Source organism: Coturnix japonica, chromosome 1 (genome assembly GCF_054131305.1).
Source record: "Coturnix japonica strain WE chromosome 1, WE-NBRP24, whole genome shotgun sequence".
In the NCBI taxonomy this organism is placed as follows: Eukaryota; Metazoa; Chordata; class Aves; order Galliformes; family Phasianidae; genus Coturnix; species Coturnix japonica.
Window position 1 is genome coordinate 156,047,484 of NC_140663.1, and position 19,872 is coordinate 156,067,355.

General features: G+C 41.6%; 1 protein-coding gene across 2 annotated transcripts in view; it reads right to left on the minus strand.

Annotated features, from left to right (window-relative positions):
• The window catches only part of FREM2 (FRAS1 related extracellular matrix 2), a 107,927-nt gene extending 88,294 nt beyond the window's left edge, over positions 1–19,633 (minus strand). For both annotated transcript variants that reach the window (XR_014948724.1, XM_015851908.2), the window contains exons 1-2: positions 12,078–19,633; positions 7,615–7,704 (exon numbers count right to left, since the gene is read on the minus strand). Coding sequence is in view for 1 of the 2 variants with exons in the window: in XM_015851908.2 (XP_015707394.2) it covers positions 7,615–7,704; positions 12,078–17,223 (5,236 nt within the window). In the remaining variant the exon portion in view is untranslated. The remainder of the gene's footprint in view (positions 1–7,614; positions 7,705–12,077) is intronic.
• Positions 19,634–19,872: the final 239 nt, after the last annotated feature.

The following is a 19,872-nucleotide window of genomic DNA, read 5'->3' on the forward strand; positions in this document are numbered from 1 at the left end:
TATGGTCTATCCCAGAAATAAAAAAAAAATTCAGGCACAAAATAGTTGAGGGCCATAGAGTTGTAGCCTGCTATTAGTTATGAGAATCTCATCTTCTATAACCTGCTATTAAAGATCACAGTTGTAAGAAGAAAAAGAAAGTTTTACTGACTTACTAATGCAGGATCAAACCACAAACCTCCAGGCACAAAGAGTCGCACTGGAGGCAGTAGGTTTTGAATCAGGTTTCAAATGTTTCTTCAAAGTTATCCTTAACAATTCCCTCTCTAATTATTATGTTCCACCCTAACAACAAAGCTGTATAGAGGCAGCAAGGTGTGTGGTAAGAGCATTCCTAAAGTCTTGAGGAAAATGCACGTTATGTAGCAGTGACAGAAGTGCTATGCCAGTACTTCAGGTAAAAGTAACTGAGATTGGAATCCTGGCAAACATTCAGGGAAATACTGTATCAAGTTGAATGCATTAATGTTTTACTAATGACTTGAACTTAAACAAGCTGAAATCCTTTTTCAGAAAGAGGGGAAATTTTTTTCTATGTTTTAAAGATCTTCTGAAGGACCTGCTGCTAAATGAAATTCTTTCTACTCTTAAAATCAAAAACTAATTAGTTAAATCTTTAGAAGAAAGATTAACAAAAGAAGACTCAAGGAAAAAAAATAAATAAGCCACAATATACTCCATTAAGAAAATCTTATCTAGGCCAAACCCAAACAAAAACCAACACAAGTTAAATTAACTCATTAATTTACTCTAGAAAGATTTTCCCTCTGCTTTTATTACTGCTGGAGTTTAAATTTGTCAGTGGCAATTAGAGCAAGTAATATAACTGCAGGGTAAATATGAACAGCATTCAAATAGTTTAAGTCAATGAAATACAATGAATGTCTTCCTTTTTTTTTCATAAAAAGGTCAGTTAGTAAGAGCATTCCATATATTTTCAGATTTGGCAAGGCAAAAAGAACACACAAATTCTTGTAACTGATTCCTTACAGACCCATAACCTGTGCAGTCTTTTATATGTTCTATTTTGCAAGACCAGGTCAGAAGAGATATCTCCAACATTACTGTGCTTCTAAAGAGTGAGAAGATTCTTCTAACTTCATAGAAAAACTCTGAAGAAAGTTCACTGTCTTAAATTAGCTATGTCATGCCATTGGGGCAATACTAAATTAGCACATCTGAACTCATTGTTCTTCATCCCACCTGTACAGTAGCAGAAAAGCTACATACATGGATTGGATCCCTTTTGCTGAAGAAGGCTTTTAATCCAATTCAATGATTAAGAAATCAGTAGAAGTTTCAGTTTCAGCAGATTTCCAATACCTGCAAGCACATGGTGGAGATTTGGCAGACTATGTTAATTATATAATGTAACACAAATAAGCTGTTGATTTAACGTACTGAGCAGGCAATAAAATCTACCAAAAATATTGATGTAAAATGTTTCTTACAATAGCAAGAATCACAGAATCATAGGAGTTGGAAGGAACCTCCAGAGACTGAGTCCAACCCCCCTGCCAAAGGAGCTTCCCTACACCACGTCACACAGGTAGGTGTCCAGGTGGGTCTTGAATATCTCCAGAGAAGGAGATTCCACAACCCCCCTGGGCAGCCTGTTCCAGTGCTCTGTCACCCTCACCGTAAAGAAGTTCTTGTGCACATTTGTGCAGAACTTTCAATGCTCCAGTTTCTGGCCGTTTCTCCTTGTCCTGTCTCCACACAATGCTGAAAAGAGTAGAAATAAGATCTGGCTGAATGGCAGGGCTCAGAGTGTTGTGATCAGGGGCACTGAATCTAGTTAGAAGCCTGTAGCTAGTGGTATCCCTTGGGGTCTGTACTAGGTCCAGTGCCAGGGCACTACATCTCCTGTAGCCCCTCTGACAATCCACCTCCAAATGTCATCATGGTACTGTCACCATAACCACACCACAGCGCTCCTCCATCCTCACATCTCCATGATCAGCTAATATCAAAACTTAATGAAAAATAGAGGATTTTATGTTACTTTTTAATTAGGATCCCAATAATACATACTAAATTTCTAATGGAAAAATAAAATCTTTTTGTGAAATTGTATGTATTAACTTTAATTAAAAGCAAAAAATAAAGGAAAATAAAATTATTCTCCAGACCTCTTCAATCTGTCCCAATCAAAAATATTTGCAGCCAACACCAGTATTATTTCACAGGCTCATTATAGCTAACTTTAGGAATTAGTGTCTTTCAGCAGGTTCTCATGTCACTAGCAATCACTGTTATTCGTGAGAGTTCTCATTTCTTTCACTAAAGCCTAATGTGTATCCTTAATCCATTTAATTCTCACATTTTGACCTAATTTTACTGCTCATTGCTGTGCCGCTTTTGTAGGTAGCAGAGCCTTATTATATATCATAATAATATAAAAGCTAAATTATGGATTGTTCTTGGGTGAAAAGCCTGCTAAGTACTTATAAGACTAATCTTAAGCTTCACCTTCCCTGCCTCTCACCTGAGCAGGCCGTATTAACTCAATGGCATTATTCAAGAAGCAGGATTTAGTTCCAAGAGCAAAGCACATCAATTTTCTTGCAAATATTTCGTTCATTAAAAGTACAATTATTCAGAAAGAGATCTCAGCTGAGAATTATTAAGAATGCCTATTGACAGGTGGTGGTGTGGAGAGATTTCCCTTCTACCCAAACAATCCTGCAGCTGGGATATTCATTCTACATGGAAGACAAGACTATTAGCCCTGACTCAAAGAGAACTGGAACAAAAACAACCTGCCTGTTCAAAACTCCAATCTAAACCAACAGCAACCCTCACAAAAAACAAAGAAGCAAATTATTTCAGCTGCATTTCTACATTTTCAATGCAATTATCACATCGCTACTTCTATATATTTTAACTGACCCATTTAAATACTGGTTTTGCTCTGTAGCCAAAGTTATAATAATCTCAGTGAATTAATCTTTTATTTATAAAAGGTGAGGACTTCTTTTTATGTTTGTTTGCTGTTGCTGCTTTTTTAATATTGTAGTGTCAAGCTGTTATTTAAACCCCTAGCTAAAACTTACAGTAACAAGTGTGACATGAAAAACTGTCTGGGCACCAACCTCAAGTATCAAAACAGCAGCAGTAGTAAATCTGGCAGCAGATCAGAACCCAATACAGTACTTGGCAAATGATTGAACGTACCGCCAACATAACATGTCCCCATTTTTAAGCCAAAGATAAATGCAGTTGATATTTCCTGCCAAGATGAATGTGCCCAAATGTCCCATGTGAGGTCAAGCAAGGATGCAGCAAGTAATTCCCAGTGTTATTTTACCAGTCTGCTTCTTTCAGAGCTGTCATATATTGGGTCTATAGAGTTTGAACACTGTTATTATAGAGGATCCTGGAAAGTACATTGGCATTGTAGCTTTGAAAAAAAAAAAAGCCCACTGACAACTGTTTAATTTCTATAATCATCCTCAGGAGCATCATTTTTTTTTCTCTCATATAAATAATGCGTTCCAAAATGGTGAAATTCCTTAAAATATGACCTTTTTACTTAGTGACACAAAGGATAACAGATGAATTTATGTCTATTTTTTAATCAAAAAATGGAAGCTTTCTCTAAGCAGTAGAGCAATACTTCTTTAATTAACAGTGTAACAGTTAATGAGAAAAGCACATGAAGATTTCCCAGAAGGTGATTTAAGGACTAACTTAAGGGAATTGTTTTTGAAAGATTCTTGCTTAAACAGAGGTTTAACCAAATGTTAGTACAAGAAAATGCAGTTCTGTGTTAAGGCATTTGGGGATCTACAATTAAAAGTTTAAATGTGATTTAGTTAATGGTGTAAACCACCAATTTCAATGAGTCTTGGCTTTGCAATGCTTTGGCTCAAAGACAGAAAAGCCACTCAAGAGAGCCTGGAAAAAAATAATAAAATCCTGTTTCTTTCCTTCCTAAGTGATCCTCACATTCCTAAACCAGGCAAGAAACTCTTTCATTACCTCCCCTTTGAAACCAGTCTACCCTTGAGGCACTGTACTGCAAGATGCCACTTAGCAGTCCTAAAGAAACAGCTTGGAGGACTCTGCTGATCATTGAGAAAAGGGAGTTAGGTAAGGGAGGGTCAGATTACAGTTCAAATTAAGGCTGAATTGAAAATGAGTTTTCCCCTTGTACGGTTGTGCTGTTTTTAAATGCTGTGGTCTGAAATCAGAGCCATCTCAATTCTTTCATCAAAGCAAGAAATTTTTAAGTAACTGACTCTGTAATGCAAAATATTGTTAGTACAGCACCAGCCTCTTGCAACAAAAGATACTGAAGCTTATAACAAGACTTCCTCCCCTGGGTGCTGCAGTCCTATTTCACAATGTCTCAACCTTCTGAAAACAGACAGGGTAGGAAGTGGAACAATTAAGTCGGACTACTGTGATGAGAGCACTAGCTAAGAAAGTGCAGGTCATATATTTCACAGAAGCACAGAATTGTAGGGAATTTTAAAAATACAATTTAAAAAATATTCTATATATTACATATATAATATAGAGAAGGATAATATATATATTAATATATAATATTCTGTTAGAATTTTAAAAATATTTTGGTGTGGATCACTATTTAGAATAGATGTCCATAGAATAGAAGTCCATTAACTGAAGAATGGACCTCATGTGGTCTGCACTAGAATAATTCAGAGTTATCTACAACACCTACACCTTACACACCACACCTACACCAACAACTTCCTTTTAGGAAGGATTTTCTCTTGTTTTAAGAAGAAAATGGGGACTACAATGCTGTTGATAGTCATTTACAGAGAAGTACTGCTCAGCAGCTACCATTCATGCTGCACTAGTACTGTTACTCCAGTCTCAATATTCACTGCTAGCTAGCTGCCTTTGGGCAAAGGAACATCTGCCGCTGACAATACCATATCAAGAATGTCAAAGTCTGGGTTCTTGGGTCTGAGCTACAATTTTAGTGCCAGCTTGAGAATACATCTGTTTTATTCCACAGCATCAGTAGAATCTGGCCAAAAATTGTCTTAAACCCCTTCAACTAATTTCACCTTGTTTGAAATTGTCTATCTTCTTGTGCTAAGTAGAACAGAAATGGAAAGAGGCTAAACCCCCAAACATGAAGAATTAGATCTTCTATCTTTAGAAAATATTAGTGCTGATACGTGCTGTACTGCGTTCAATTTATTTCACTTTTTAATTACCCTTATGAAGCAAGTCGCTTAAGGCCAGAAGGAACTACAGCCATACATATGTAGGTAACTGATGCATGATAAGAATCTCACAGAGCTTAAAACCTCAACAAGTACTTTCTGACAAAACCTCTGACTTCGGTTTGAATAACACAAGGCTCTTTGCTTGTAAACAACAGTCCTAAGGGCCTTCTCTACTTTATTCTTCTTTTACCTTCCTTTCTCTTCATTTTGAGCCTGTTTTTGCTTGAATAGTTGCCATTTAATAGTCGTAATTCCTGTGCTATTCTCCATTTGTCTGAACTGCAGTTTTGTCTTTTAGCCCATAGGTAGACAAGTTTCCCCTAGCACCACATCTCATGTTTTTAAATCCTAAGTAGTGATTTGTTCCTCAGCTTGACTGAGGAGAGCAAAGACTTTGTTCTTGTCCCCTTCCTTACTCACCTATTCTGCTGTTGCTGGTCATATTTAAAAAGATGAACAAAATTCCAGATTCACAACACAGTTCAAAGTGGAGAAGTCTGATGACTCCATCTACTTGCCATTCCTCCAAGCAATTACGTGAGGTAACAGAGGTAACAGAGTTTCAGTCAGACTGTCACTTAAAGGCAATTGACAAGTTTTTCCTTTCGTCCTCTTGTGCATTGTGTGGGGTGGATCAGCTATCAGGTGGTGGAACTAGAAAAAGACATGCTGTTTTTGTCTTATTTCCAGTTCACAGACTATGAATAAATACTCCAAGACACATAAAACAGTATTTTACAGGTGCTAGAGGTCTGTAGTAAAATCAAGTTTATAACTCAAACTATTTGAAGAAAGCAGGGATTGGCATTCTAGCTTCCTGCTGCTAAGGCACAAAGGGATTGGAAGACATAAAATACCTGGGACACAAGATAACTTACAGAACTTGGCACGATTCAGTTTGAGTAAAGTCTTACTTATTTTGTTCACAGTGTCAGGTGCTGCATGGTGGCCATCACAAAGTTGTTACTACTGCAAAATTGCTGATACAGAAGATAGAAATCTGAAGCATGCCTTTTAAACTGCATATATTGGTAGTCTGTGCTCAGTCTTTCACTCAGATCTCATGCATAGTTTCTTTGATCTATCTTAAAATCAAACACTATCAATAATCTTGATAGCACTGAAAATTTGCCACAATATATCTGAGCTGCAAAACACCTCCTTTGGTGTCTTTCCGAAGATAGCAGAAATACAGATAGAAAAATTATTAGATATTTCACCTCTGTTACAGATTCTAAAATAAATAAATAAATAAAATAGTTACAATTGAAAGTCTGTTATAAGTTGCAAGTGGAAAACTTTATGTCCAATAAGAGAAAAACTATTGTCTAGAGCTAGAACATACTAAGTGCAATTCGCTTTAAACACATATTTGCCAAGAGAAAATGTTAAAATACCATGAAAAGAATGTTGGATTCCCAAGGATCAACTCAAATTTAAGAATGGATGTTAATCAGACAGTCCACTGAAAGAGCATATGAATACATGTGCTAAATCTGGTGTGAAGTATGTTTTCTAAGAAGTATATTATGAAATCAGCTAATAATATTCTTTGCTAATTATTCATAGAACTATGTATCACATATTAAATAAAGGTATTAAAGGAACATAATCTAGCCAACTGTTACTATGCACAGGAATTTCTTCATTTAGAAGTATCTACCATACCAACATTGTAAGGAAAAAAATAGCATGGTAATGCGTTTACTTCACTCCTCAAGCCATTTCTTTTTCCTTTTGTCTTTAAAACAAGCAAACAAACACCCTATATATTTGTTTCCCAAAATTAAAGCATGCCAGTATTCTCAAAGTGCTCTCAGTCTTTCCTTTTGCATCTTCCACAGCTCTATGAGAGTCTAATGACTCTATAAGTCATTAGAATTCATCACCTGATGAAGATCTTTGACAAAGCCACTAAGAATTCTGTTATGTTAAGGAAGTAGAAGCAGAACACAAAACAACACATACATTAGAGACAATCCTCCATTATGAGTAGATGAAAGCTGGAACCTTTAAAGAGATATGTAAACATAGTGCTGAATCAAAATCCGCGAGGTCTCTCAACATAAAAGTTTTATGGCAATTTATGTGTGAAGATCGTGGACAGGGAATACAAAGGAAAAACTAAATAAAGCCCAAATATCTGAGTAGACTTAGATAACATCACTCCCGTTAGTGAGCGGACTTTTTCCATTAGACACGATTATGATTTCTTCCAATCCTCTCTTTATAGTCACCATCAATATTTCACACAACATGGGAAAATAAAAACAAAAAAACACATTTCAAGAGAAAAAAATGAACTTCCCTCAATTACGTTCCATGTTCTTAAACTCCCCAAATATAGTTACATTCCATCTCTTTCCAGAACAACAAAATCACACATTTTACAAGTACTCACCACTGTCTTCAACTATGAAGTGAAAAATATCACTGGTGGCATTGTCACCCGCTCGTAAAACATAGCATATCTTCATATCATCAATATCAGCTGGAAAGAATCAGGAAAAAAAAAGCACTTTAAATACTACAGACAGGAAACTTGTGTTTTGTTTTGAAAACAGAAAAATATGACTTGTATTGAATATCCTAGTTTCAGTAGAAAGAAGTCAAAGTTCTCCAGTAGAGATAAGAACCTTCAGCATTAAACAGAATTGAAGCTTTACAGATAGGATTCATTTGCTCTCACTATATTTCCTTATCCCCAGTCCTCTCTTTCATTCAAGATGTATTAGAACAAGAATCAAAAGGAAATTTAAGTATGTAAGGACGACAATCAGAAAGTTTATTTGTGGTTCATTTTTGCAGAAGTCCAGATAGATACACATTCCATCACCATTCCTCAACCTAAGAAGTTCCGTAGCCTGCTTCATGGAAGAAAATACCCTAGGTTTTGTTTCTATTTCAGTCATGCCTGATAATTAGGAAATTGCTTCAAATGCAGATATCTACCATACAGATGCTTGAAAGGAGATAAAAAGCATTCTGCTCTAAATAACTTCGGAGGCATTGGGAAACCTGTGACTGAAAAAGGAACAAAACCTATGGTATTTTCTGTGTTAAATTTTAGTCCACACAACTCACCTCTGCTTCTAGAACTGGATTACTTTTGACATGCAGCCTAACCCCAGAGTAGGATATCTCTGTAGCACAGAGAACTTAACCTCTTTATTTCCCTAAAAATGCCCTCTTCAATTTCAACATCCTTCATACCAACCTGTTTTCAAGTGATATGGCATAAAACCTATATAAATGTTCTGTCACAAATAGTGCTTAAACACACAATGATTAACTGTTTTAAGAACCCAACATAACTTAAGTAGACAGACAAGCAGACAAAACTTCAGCAACACAAAACATCAACACTGAATTTTTAATAATCAATTTCAGTTTTAAAAGTACACAAGAAGTAACCAAATATTTATTAATATAGTGTGCTCTGGCTTCCTTGAGAAGTAACAAGACACATGCAACACATAAAACTATTAAAAAGACTTCTGTTGGTCAGTCTGATACTACATCAAACAGTGCAGTCATTTCTATTTTATCCAATTATAAGAGCAAGTTTTCAAAATTAACTGCATTAAAATAAGTCTCAAGTAGCATCCAAGTTCCATTCCGATGCTATGGCATGTGAATTGGTCAAAACAAGCCAAAAGCACTTTTATTAGAGCTCCTCAACATCCTCAGTTCCAAAAGTAGCCAGACATCTTCTAAGGCAAACAATTTAAGAAGTCTATCAGCAGGTATATGTCACTAAAGAATCTCTTCTATAAATGTTTGAAAGAAAGTTAAAGATCAGAAATTCACAGGGCTGTAAAGAGGATGCAAACAAATACCTTTTTATGTCAGTGCAGCAAATAAATCTTTCATCCTGCAAACACTTACACAGGTACTTAGCTCTGTACATGTGAGTAACCTTATCAAAATCAATGGTTCCAACATACATAAAGATAAGCACTTGAGCCAATGTTTGCAGGACTACCTCATCAAAAAAGCCACTTGTCATCCAAAAAAACCTCATTTTTGTGAAAAGAATTGCAAAGGAATGGCCGGCTTTCTTTTCATTAACGTTTTCATACACGTTTAGTCAGTTGAGCAATTTTACACATTTCTTCTATAATTGATTAGGTTATGTTAGCTATATTAAAGCTGACTTAGTTGTAAGCCTAATTTATTATTATGTAACTGCAGTACCTAATAAACGTTCATACAGTATTGGAATTCTTCCTTCACTAGAAACCCAGCAGCTTTCTCTTAGACAAAATATATATATACACACACACACACATATATATATATATACACACACATATATGCATATATATACATATATTAAAATGAAATTATCTACACTAGATCAGGACGTTAACTTCCTATTTAAAATCCTGCAGAATTGATGAAGTTAATAAAGGTTACATATATTAATATCTATTATTTTAAGAAATAAATGTACTTCACAATATAATTCTCATAGGCTGGCCACTAGAAGCCTACCTATGTGGGACTGAGACTCTCAAAACAGCACTGAAGACTTCATCATATGGTGTGCATTTGAAACATCATCCAAACATCAGCTAACAACTAGCCATATACCTCTAAACTTCTTTAAATGTGAAAGAGTTGGCAATTCGTTAACAGATTTTTCCCCTCTTTTAAATCAATTATCGAATCTTAATGAATATCTGCTATGAACAGATTCCAGCCCTAACTTGCAGAGATGAATTCTGAGCAATTATGCACACAGATTATTCTTTGTAGACATTTTATTCTAGGACAACACTAGAAACTATAAGTTATCATGTAACAAGTATTCTGTAAGTTTGCTCTTCATCACTACATTGTAAATATAAAGCAACAAAGAAGTAATAATGAATTGAAACCACTGCTTTCAGATATAACTTGAAGTAATAGATAATAATAAAATAAATTTTGGAACTGCTTAATTTATTTTAAGAGTATTTTAATTTGTTACTGTCATTTGACTCTCTCATTCAGATTATTTGAGTAATACAATATAAATGAATAAAAAGCACCAACTATTTGCAGAAGTTGGAGGCCTGTTATCCAGAAGTTAGTTCTTCAGTACACTAACACCTGTTTTTAGCAATCCCATTTAAAGCTATGACATTCATGTGCTGAAGACTATCTACTGCAGTGGCAGCAGAAGTATCTGATGTATTACAAAGCTCCACACTGCTCTTGAAAAAGCCATCACTGCAATGCATTCTCAAGCATAAAGCAGAAAGCCATTTACCAAAGATACCCTCTGGTCCCTCTTCTGATTACAGAGGATCTTAAAAACTGGACTTCTCAAGCTGCTTGCACAGAAAAAAACAAACTTGTTTCATCAGTGTTACCACATGAAAACTGGACAGTCTGTGTATTTACACAAAGATATACCCCAGCCCTGGAAGCGTTCAAGGCCAGGCTGTACAGGGCTTTGAACAACTTGGTTTTATGAGAGGTGTCCCTACCCACAACAGGGAGTTTGGAAATAGATGATTTTTAAGGTTCCTTTCAACCCAAGCCACTCTCTGAGCCTATGATTCCATGAAAACTAAGAGATGGTATAACATTAGGATGGACTTCCTAATGTTTTTAGGGAACACTCAGGAATTTTATTCTTCACTGTAAGAGAAAGCCCATTAGAAAAAGTGACAATCTGTTTAACTCCCCACTCTTACTGTCTTCTGTTTCTCACCTACTCTGACAGTAGGTCTACTACTGCATTACCACAGCCTTACTTGTATGAGCTGCAGCTGTTCCCAAAGCTTCAATACGTTTAGTCCCTCCTTACCTTCTACTCTGCACTAACACTGTAAAACTTAAGGCACATCAGCCATTCAGAAGTTCATCAGGCCTGTCTGCAGTATATTTGGTACATCTGACAAGAGTGCCACTTAAAGCCAATCCAGTAACCAGGGATACGCATCAGTATGAGCTGTGTCAAATGAAACGCTGTCAGCTACAAGGACTCATCTCTGGCCTTACTACCTACGCAGTCCAGGCTGCCTGGGCCCCTTTAGCTCAGATGACCGCATGCAGTTATACACTCTAAACACACAACAGCTGCAGGAGGCTCCAAAAAGCCTCATTTCATTAATTCATCACAAAGTAACATGGATTATTCTCCAGAGAATAGTTAATGCTCCCTTTCAATTGAAGAAAGTTATTTCATAGCCTTGTGGTAAGGCTTTATTACAGTACATTTGGCATATGCAGTTTTCATCCTATTTATACCACCCGGCATTTTAGTTCTATGTAAAAATTAAGTACCACTGACATAATTTTAAAACATTTATATTACCTTTTAACTTACCACAAACACTTTGTGGCTAAGGTTTGTGTAATTAAGACAACAAATGCACTCATTATCTTCCTATGTCTGGGAAATTATTTTGTTCTTACAGTTAAATGCACTCAAACAGTACAGCAACTTACACCCTAGCCATGACATGACCATTAGTTAATAACAGCCAGGCCACTCCCGTAGCATTTTCTAAATAAGATTCTCAAAGAAGGCACTTGGCCTCTACAGATCTGGAGCCACACGCAACCAATTCTGTTATCCAAATGTATGGCATTGAATAAGTCAACTAGATATAATTAGACTTATTCCACGTTATTTGGACTGTAAGCTCTCCAAAGCAAAGATGATCCTTTATTCAGTGTTTATCCAGTAAACACCCTTTCCTGTTTAAAGCTATCACAGACACAATAAACAGTAAGTAGAACTAAAAAAAGAATAAAGCCATTACAAATAAATTGCTGTCAAAAAGATTATCACATTAATTATTACACAGTTCAACATGAAAAAAAAGATCTCCGGTGAACTAAAAAACACAGAGAGCACTGTAATACCTTGAGTGAACTGGCTGATGCTATGGTTGCCCTTCCCCAGGTGGATCAGGAATCCATGGCGAGGACCCTCAGTGATTCTGATCTTCAGAGCAGTATGTAAACTGTCCCTGTCTTCCACTTTGAGCACTTTGTTAGTAATCAGAAACCCTACATGGCCAGTGGCCAGAATACGGAGAGTCTGAGCACCTTTGTTGGTTACAATTTGAGGTACGCTGTTGTCCACCGCCATTATGCGAATCTTCATAGTCTGAGGTCTCCTCGTTTCAAACACAGTATTAGGGAAGACATAGAAATCAGTGTGAGTGCCATCTGTAACAGTGAAAGAGAAGCTGTCCTCAACTGATTCTGTACCATCGTGTTTGTAGCTGATCAGATTCTCATTGAGATCTTGTTTAGTGAAGGTGGTGACTGGTTTGGAGTGATTGAACATGATCTGACCGTGAACCGGTATTTGAGTGATGATGAATTTTAGTAATGGATCAGGTGTATCTCTGTCTTCTACAGTCAGTTCAAACGGGGTTATTAGTTTGTATTCATTTTCACTCACCACCAGGTTATGGATTGTGACAATAGGTTTCTTATTGTCCACATCACTGATAGAAATTCTGAAAGTGCGAAACACAGGGTTATAACCATCAGTCACTTCAAACTCAAAGCTGTCCATTTTCACCTCATCTTCTGAAGTGTGAATGTAATAGATTTTATTGCCTGCTAATAGGAGCTGAGTAAAAGTGGAGATGGGCACCCCAGGCTGATCTGTGCATTCAAGATGACCACGGACGGGTGCTCTGGTAATAGTGAAAACTAGATTCTCATCTGGACTATTTAAGTCACTGGTGCTAAGCAAATCAGTTGTAAGAGTTACCCTCCCTCCTTCCTTCAAAGAAACTCCTTTGCTGATTACATCTGGGAAGACTATATCAATACTACCTATTGTCACATAAAAGTAGCGGTCAATGAGAGGGTTTATTCCATCCGTCACATCAAATTTGATAAGATCACGAACACCTTCTCGGCCAAAGTGCACGTATCGAATTAAATTTCTATCCACTTCATCTTGAGTGAAGTTCATCCCCAGAGTGATATTCTCAACTCCACCTGAAGGTTTTAATCTCTGTAGGAGACCTTGTCCTGGCCCATATCTTACAATGTATGTCAAGGTTTTGTCTTCAGAATCTAGGTCAGTAGCTTTCAATATTCTGTTATGAATAGTCCTAGTTTCCCCTACTTCAATCTCCAAACCATCATTGATGGCCATTCTAGGTGTCTCATCATCTACAGGAATAACCATAATGAATATTGTTTTTATGGTAGTATGTTTACCATCTGAGAGTTTCACCTCAAAACTGTCCTCCCTTGTCTCAGAGTCATCATGCTCATAGAGTATGTTGGAGCTCTCTGTTATCTGATCCAAGGTGAAGCTCTCCGCTAGGACAGTTCCATTGACCATCTGGTTCACAATGTGGCCATGCCTGGGAAGCCTGGTGATTGTAAATGTTAACTCATCGGCAGGGACATCCCCATCAACTGCATTGAGGATAGGGGTATCAATAACCAGGCTCATGCCTTCCATCACAACAAACTCTCGCACAAAGATTTCAGGCTCTTCATCATTTGTTGGCATAATGATAATAGGGAAAACACGTCTTTGGGAAAAGTTAATACCATCAGAACAGCGGAATGCAAATCTGTCTTCAACAGGTTCTACACCCTTATGTATACTCTGGACATAAAAAATGTGCCCTTGACGGAGGTCTTTCAAGGTAAAAGCACTAATAGCTATACCTGCTCTGGATTTTTCAGATCCTGGGGCTGGAGAGATGTTCTCTACATACCCAGATGTGGATTGGGAAACAATGGTGCAAAGAATATCATCACTAGGAGTATCCACATCTTCAGCCCTCAGATGAGCAGGAGTAATAACACGTTTGCCACCTTCCATTACTCTGAACTGCTCCCCCACTAAAATCTCTGGGGCTTTATTGTCAACAGGGAGAATAGTCACCAAGACTGACACTCCTTGAACAACATTGCCCCTGACGTTCCACTCCTCAGATAGGTCAGACAAGGTAAGGTTGAAGGTATCTTCTTTGGGCAGAAGGCCTATTTCACCACTAGTATGAGCATACACCACAGCACCATCCAACACATCTCTCTGGGAAAATCTTTCTGCAGGCACCCCTTGGACCAGGATATTCCCATGCTGAGGTGGATCCTCTACAATGAAAGTCAACATCAAGTCATCTGTATCCTCATCTGTACCCTGAATTACATTAGCAGTGATTTCAGCAGCACCGTTCTCCAATACATCCAGGTAAGAACCAACAGTGCCTGGAGCCAACCGCAGGGTAGGAACCTCATCATCAACTGGGTGCACATTCATTTTTAATGTGATGGGCACAATGTGAACCCCATCACTCACATCAAGCCTGCAAGTATCACTGCTGGTCTCAGCTCCACTGTGTACATACACCACCCTTCCTTGTCTGATATCCTCCAAGCCAAAGGCACCTCCCAAGATCAAACTGTATCCAGAAAGCTGCAGCTGGCCATAACGAGGAGCCTGGGTCAGGATAAACCGAAGATGAGTAAGCTCTGTGTCTGTGTCACTGGCATCCAGCTCAGCTGGGCTAAGGACATGGCTGCCTCCCTCAGGCAAAGTAAAGCCAGTATTAGTGATTTCAGGAGGCTGGTTATCCACCGGTTGCAGGTAGATGGTGAAAGTCCCCTCAGCTGCATTGCCAGCTGCATCTTCCACTTGGTAGTGAAACTGAATTAGATGAGGAGCCACTCCCAGCTCTTCCTGTGGGGGGCGGTAGGAGATCTTGTGATGATTGATCTGGGCTTGGGTGAAGTGAGTAACCTCCACAGAGTGATCTTCAGTCAGCACAAGGGATCCAAGGCGGGCTCCATGCTCTTCTGGAGAGTGGTTAGAGTCAGTGTCAGTGGGGGGCTGGGTTACTGTGTAGCGGAGCTCACGGTCCCCTGAATCCTGGTCTGTGTAACACAAGTGCTTCCTCCGCAGGGGAGTCACCTGCTGTTCTGCAACTATTAAGTGCAGGCTGCTGCTGCTGTGCAGCTCCGGGGCTAATCTGTCTACAGGATGCACCCGGATCACAAAGGTCTGCGGTCCAGAGCGGTTGGGTGGGTCATTGTCATCTTGGACCCTAAAGACAAACTGGTCCAACACAACCCCAGGGCCAGGGCTGTGCGGCCCAAAGTGGTGGTAATAGAGACGCCCTTCCACAATGTCCTGCTGCAGCCACTCTCTCACTGGCTTCTCATAGATTAGTGAGCTCCCTACTACGCCTGACACCCTCCTCCAGGAAAAACCCTCATCTTCCTCCTCTTCCCAGCCAGGAGGTGGCTGGGCTTGCCGGAGGAGAAGTTGGCCAGCACTGGGGCCAGACTCCACTGTAAAGAGCAGGATGGCATCCTGTGAGTCAATGTCAGTAGCACTAAGAGCACGAGAGGTGATGGGTACTGTTTCACCCTCAGCTATAGCCAGCCCTGTGTTAGCATTGAGTAGGGGTGGCTGGTCATCAGTGGGAACCAGGGTAATTGGGAAAAGGAACTCAACATGGTGTCGGGAGCCACCATCTTCCAGCCTCAGCACCAAGTTGTCACTGAGTGGAGACTCACTGCCATCATGCTGGTAAATGACCCGGCCTGCTGCCAGCTCAGCCACAGTGAAGTGTTTACGAGGAGCGGCAGATGCTGGGGTGTCCTCCAGTAGAGTGAGGTGGCCATGTCTCAGTCCTGCCACAACACTCACCCGCACCTGCTCAAGGTCATCCTCATCACTGATCACCAGGTTAGGGCTGGGACCAGGGTCTGAAAGAGGCCGAGACTGCCCCTCATAGAGTACAAGACCAGTGTTGCGGGTCACCACAGGCGCAAGGGTATTCATGGGCTTCACCACAATCACAAAGGCAAAGGGCTCTGATGCAGCACCCTCAGGGTCCAGCACCTCCAGCTCTAGCTCAAAGAGACGTTCCTGATCAGAGTCCTCCATGGGGGGCTGGTAGGCAATGCGCAGCTCCCTCACATCGCGCTGGCTGAAGGAAGAGATGGGCAAACTCCGGTCATCCGTGCTGACCATGTACCCCTGGCCCGGGCCGAAGGGCGAGGTGATGTTGAACAGCAGCAGGTCTGGGGGTGACTCAGTATCCTCAGCCGCCAGCATGTCAGGCGTGAGGGCTGTGAGGACAAACTGGTCCACCTCCATCATCAGCATGGCCATGAAACTGGGTTTGGGAGCGACATTCTCCATCCCTCCTCGAATCCGCACCAGCACCTGGAAATACTCGCGCTTGAGCATCGCCCCGCCTCCCGCCGCCTCCCACAGCTCGGCCACCAGCGGCACCAGGTCTCGGTTTGGGGAGCTGCCGGCCGCCGTGTGCCGATATCGCAGCCCGAGGCGCAGGAACTCCTCGCAGTCCCACATGGAGGCGGGCACCGGGCCGCCCCCCACCGCCTCCACGCTCCCTCCCGCCGGCATCGCCACGGCCGTGGGGTAGTTGAGGATCTCTCCGTAGCGGGGCAAGCCGGTCAGCGAGGGCAGCAGGCCCACCCGGCAGCGCTGTCGGCTCGGTTCGAAGGCGAACTCCAGGCTGCGGGAATCCAGCGGGCTGCTGGTGCCCCGCAGGCGCTCCACGACGAGGGGCAGGTTGCGGGTGACGATCTCCAGCTGAGTGAAGAGCACCTCCACCTCCAGCACCAGCGGCAGCACCAGGGCTCGGCTGGGCGAGTCGTAGCGCAGCTGCAGGCGAACGCGGTCCCTCGCGGGGCTGCGGCCGCCCAGGTGCGAGTAGCGAACCTCGCGGGGACCGAAGTCGCAGGGGAAGCGCCTGGGGCTCAGTCGGCCCGGCCGCTGCCATAGCGGGTCCTCGTCCAGCACGGTGAGGTGGCACCGGTCGCCCGGCTGCACCTGCAGCACCAGGTCTCGCGTGGGGTCCAGCCAGGCGGAGCGGCCCAGAGGCACCCGCAGCCCGCGGTTGGCCACCACCACGGGGGGGGCCGCCGCCTCCGGTGCCCACGGTAAGGAGGAGGCGGCTCCAGCCGGCAGCCCCAGGCACACGCAGCCGGCCAGCAGCAGCAGCAAACCAGCCGGCAGCCGCCGCGGCACGGCAAGAAAAGCCTGCATGGCCCCTGGTGGAAGAGGGCAGAGGCGTCCGCACTCCTGCCGCCGATATAGACTCAGTACCGCGCTCACCCCGCGCACACGCCGCTCTATGCGGACAGCCCGCCGCGCTCCAAAGGGAGCTCCGCCAGCTGCCGGAGAACCGCCTCCTGCCTCCACGCGGCCAATAGACACCCGTGGGGGGAGAGCCCGTCTATCGCGATTGAACGGAGCCGGTTGTCAATCTCACGGGCCACGACGGGTTCGGTCCCTCCTTCCTCACCCCCCGCTAAACAGGTTGTTGCTGCGGGAAGGGGCCGTGCGGGAGCGGGAAGCGGCAGGAGGGGGTCACCTGGAACGGGGAGAGCTTTGTGGGCAGTCCAGGCTCCTCCTGTTAGGGAGAGGACGGTGCTGCTTGTTTAAACACAGGCTCTCGGGTTGGGCTTCCCCCACATCTGCGTGTGGTAACGGCAGCCCCGCGGAGCAGAATGAGGTGCCCGTCCGCACCGCCCCTCTGCTCGCCAGAAAGAAAACGGATAAATATCGCCGGGCAAAACACATCAGTTCGTATCCGATTTCATTGCTCGATGTGGCTGCTCATGGCTGTAGTTGAATAAAGGCTGCGCAGCATTTCTGACCTCTGGTGTCTGCCGTTAAAAGCGCGTCCTCAAGGAGTGTTTGCAAGGAGCTCCCTCTGAGAAACTCAAGAACAGGCTAAGAGACTGTGGGTTAAGATCAGGGTAAATAAAGGGCACCAGTGGTTGGGATCTACTGCCATTCAAGTAGAAGATTTCAACCACTTGGATGCCTGCTGGGAAAACTGAGGAGCAATCCAGGAGACTCTTGGAGTCCATTGATGAAAACTTTCTTGTTCAGGTATTGGATGGACTGACCAGAGTGGAAGTGTTGCTGGACCTTGTGCTCACCAATGCAAAGGAGGTTGTTAAAGTCAAGATTGGAGGCAGCCTGGGTTGTAGCAACTGTACCCTGGTTGAATTTGTGATCTCTAGGACTGTGGGCCTGGCAAAGAGCAGGGTCAGGATACTGAACTTTAGGAGAGCAAACTTTAGGCAGTTTAATAAATTGTTAGATGATATCTGGGAAGCTGTCCTTAGAGACAAAGGAATGGAGCAAAGCTGGCTACTCTTAAAAGATGCACAAGAGCTCTCCATCCCTCAGAATAAGAAAGTGGGCAGGGGAGGCAGGAAGTTGGCACGGCTTAGCAAGGACCTGCTGGTAAGACTGAGGGATTGTACCAGCTGCGGAAACAAGGACACATCACCTGGGGAAGAATACAGGGATGCTGTCTGGGTATGCAGAGATGGGATTAGGAAAGCCAAGGCACAGGTGGAAGTGAACTTGGTGAGGGATGTTGAAAACAAGAAAGGGTTCTGATACTGATCAGAAGAGGCAGGCCACAGAGGCTGATCATGAACATGATCAGAGGGCTGGAAGACCTCTCCTGTGAAGGCAGGCTAAAGGAGCTGGGCTTGTTCAGTCTGGAGAAAAGAATGCTGCAGGGGAACCTTGTTACAGCTTTCCAGTACTTAAAGGGAAGTTGTAAAAGTGAAGGAAATCAACTTTTTTACATGGATAGGTGGTGATAAGACAAGGGAGACTTAAACTTATCCCCCTTTAGTTTTAAACTAAAGGAGGGAAGATTTAGATCAGATAACGGGATAATGGGGAAGTTTTTCACTGAAAGGGTGGTGAGGTGCTGGAAGAGGTTCCACAGAGAGACTGTGGATGCCCCATCGCTGGAGTTGTCTAATATCAGGTTGGATGGGGCCCTGGGCAACCTGATCTAGTACTTGGTCTAGCAGTTTGCAACCCTATCTGCAGTACTGAACTTGATGATCCTTGAGGTCCTTTCCAATCCAAACTATTACATGATTCTTTAATTCTGTAAATGGATAGAAAGTGGTTCTGTAGAATTTGGAAGCAACATTAATATATTAAATAATAATTCAAAAATAAGTGTACACCATGTTTATTCCATTCCAGGTTTAAACACTGTGATTCTTTTGCCCTTTTCCATTCCCTAAATCAATATACACACATATGAATACACATGCACAGTTTGAGTTGCAAACAAATGCCAATGCTTGTTTTCAAATCATAATTAAAGTGAATAGATCTTGGCTAAATTTGGGTGCAACTCCAGAGCAGTTTCCTACCAGTTGTCACTGAATCAGTGTTATAGACCAAGATTGGGTCCAATAACAAGTCCATTGATTTCTTAAAATACTTTCATGCTAAATTTTCATGAAAAAGAAAAGCGAGCTGGCATCCTTTCAAAACGTATGCAGATCTATTTGAATACTACACTATATTTATGAGAATAAACAGGTACAGAAAGTTGTAATACGAAGAAGGAATGCTCATTTAATGGAGTATTCATTTAAGTAGTGATTAATAAATAATTTACCTATTGAGATTCAGGAGGATGATTCAGTGAGTCCTTTATGTTTCAGAAACTTGCTTGTTATAAAATGAGTGCAAATCTATTATTAAATTGAATCCTTTCTGGTTTTGATGGTGGATCATAAATTTATAATCCTTAATTGAAACTGACAACCAAATAGTTCCAACATGAAATAAGTTTACTTAAAATAAGTTTTAGTTATAGTCTATAGTCTACATAAGTTTTAGTTATCAAAGTCTGCCCTCTGT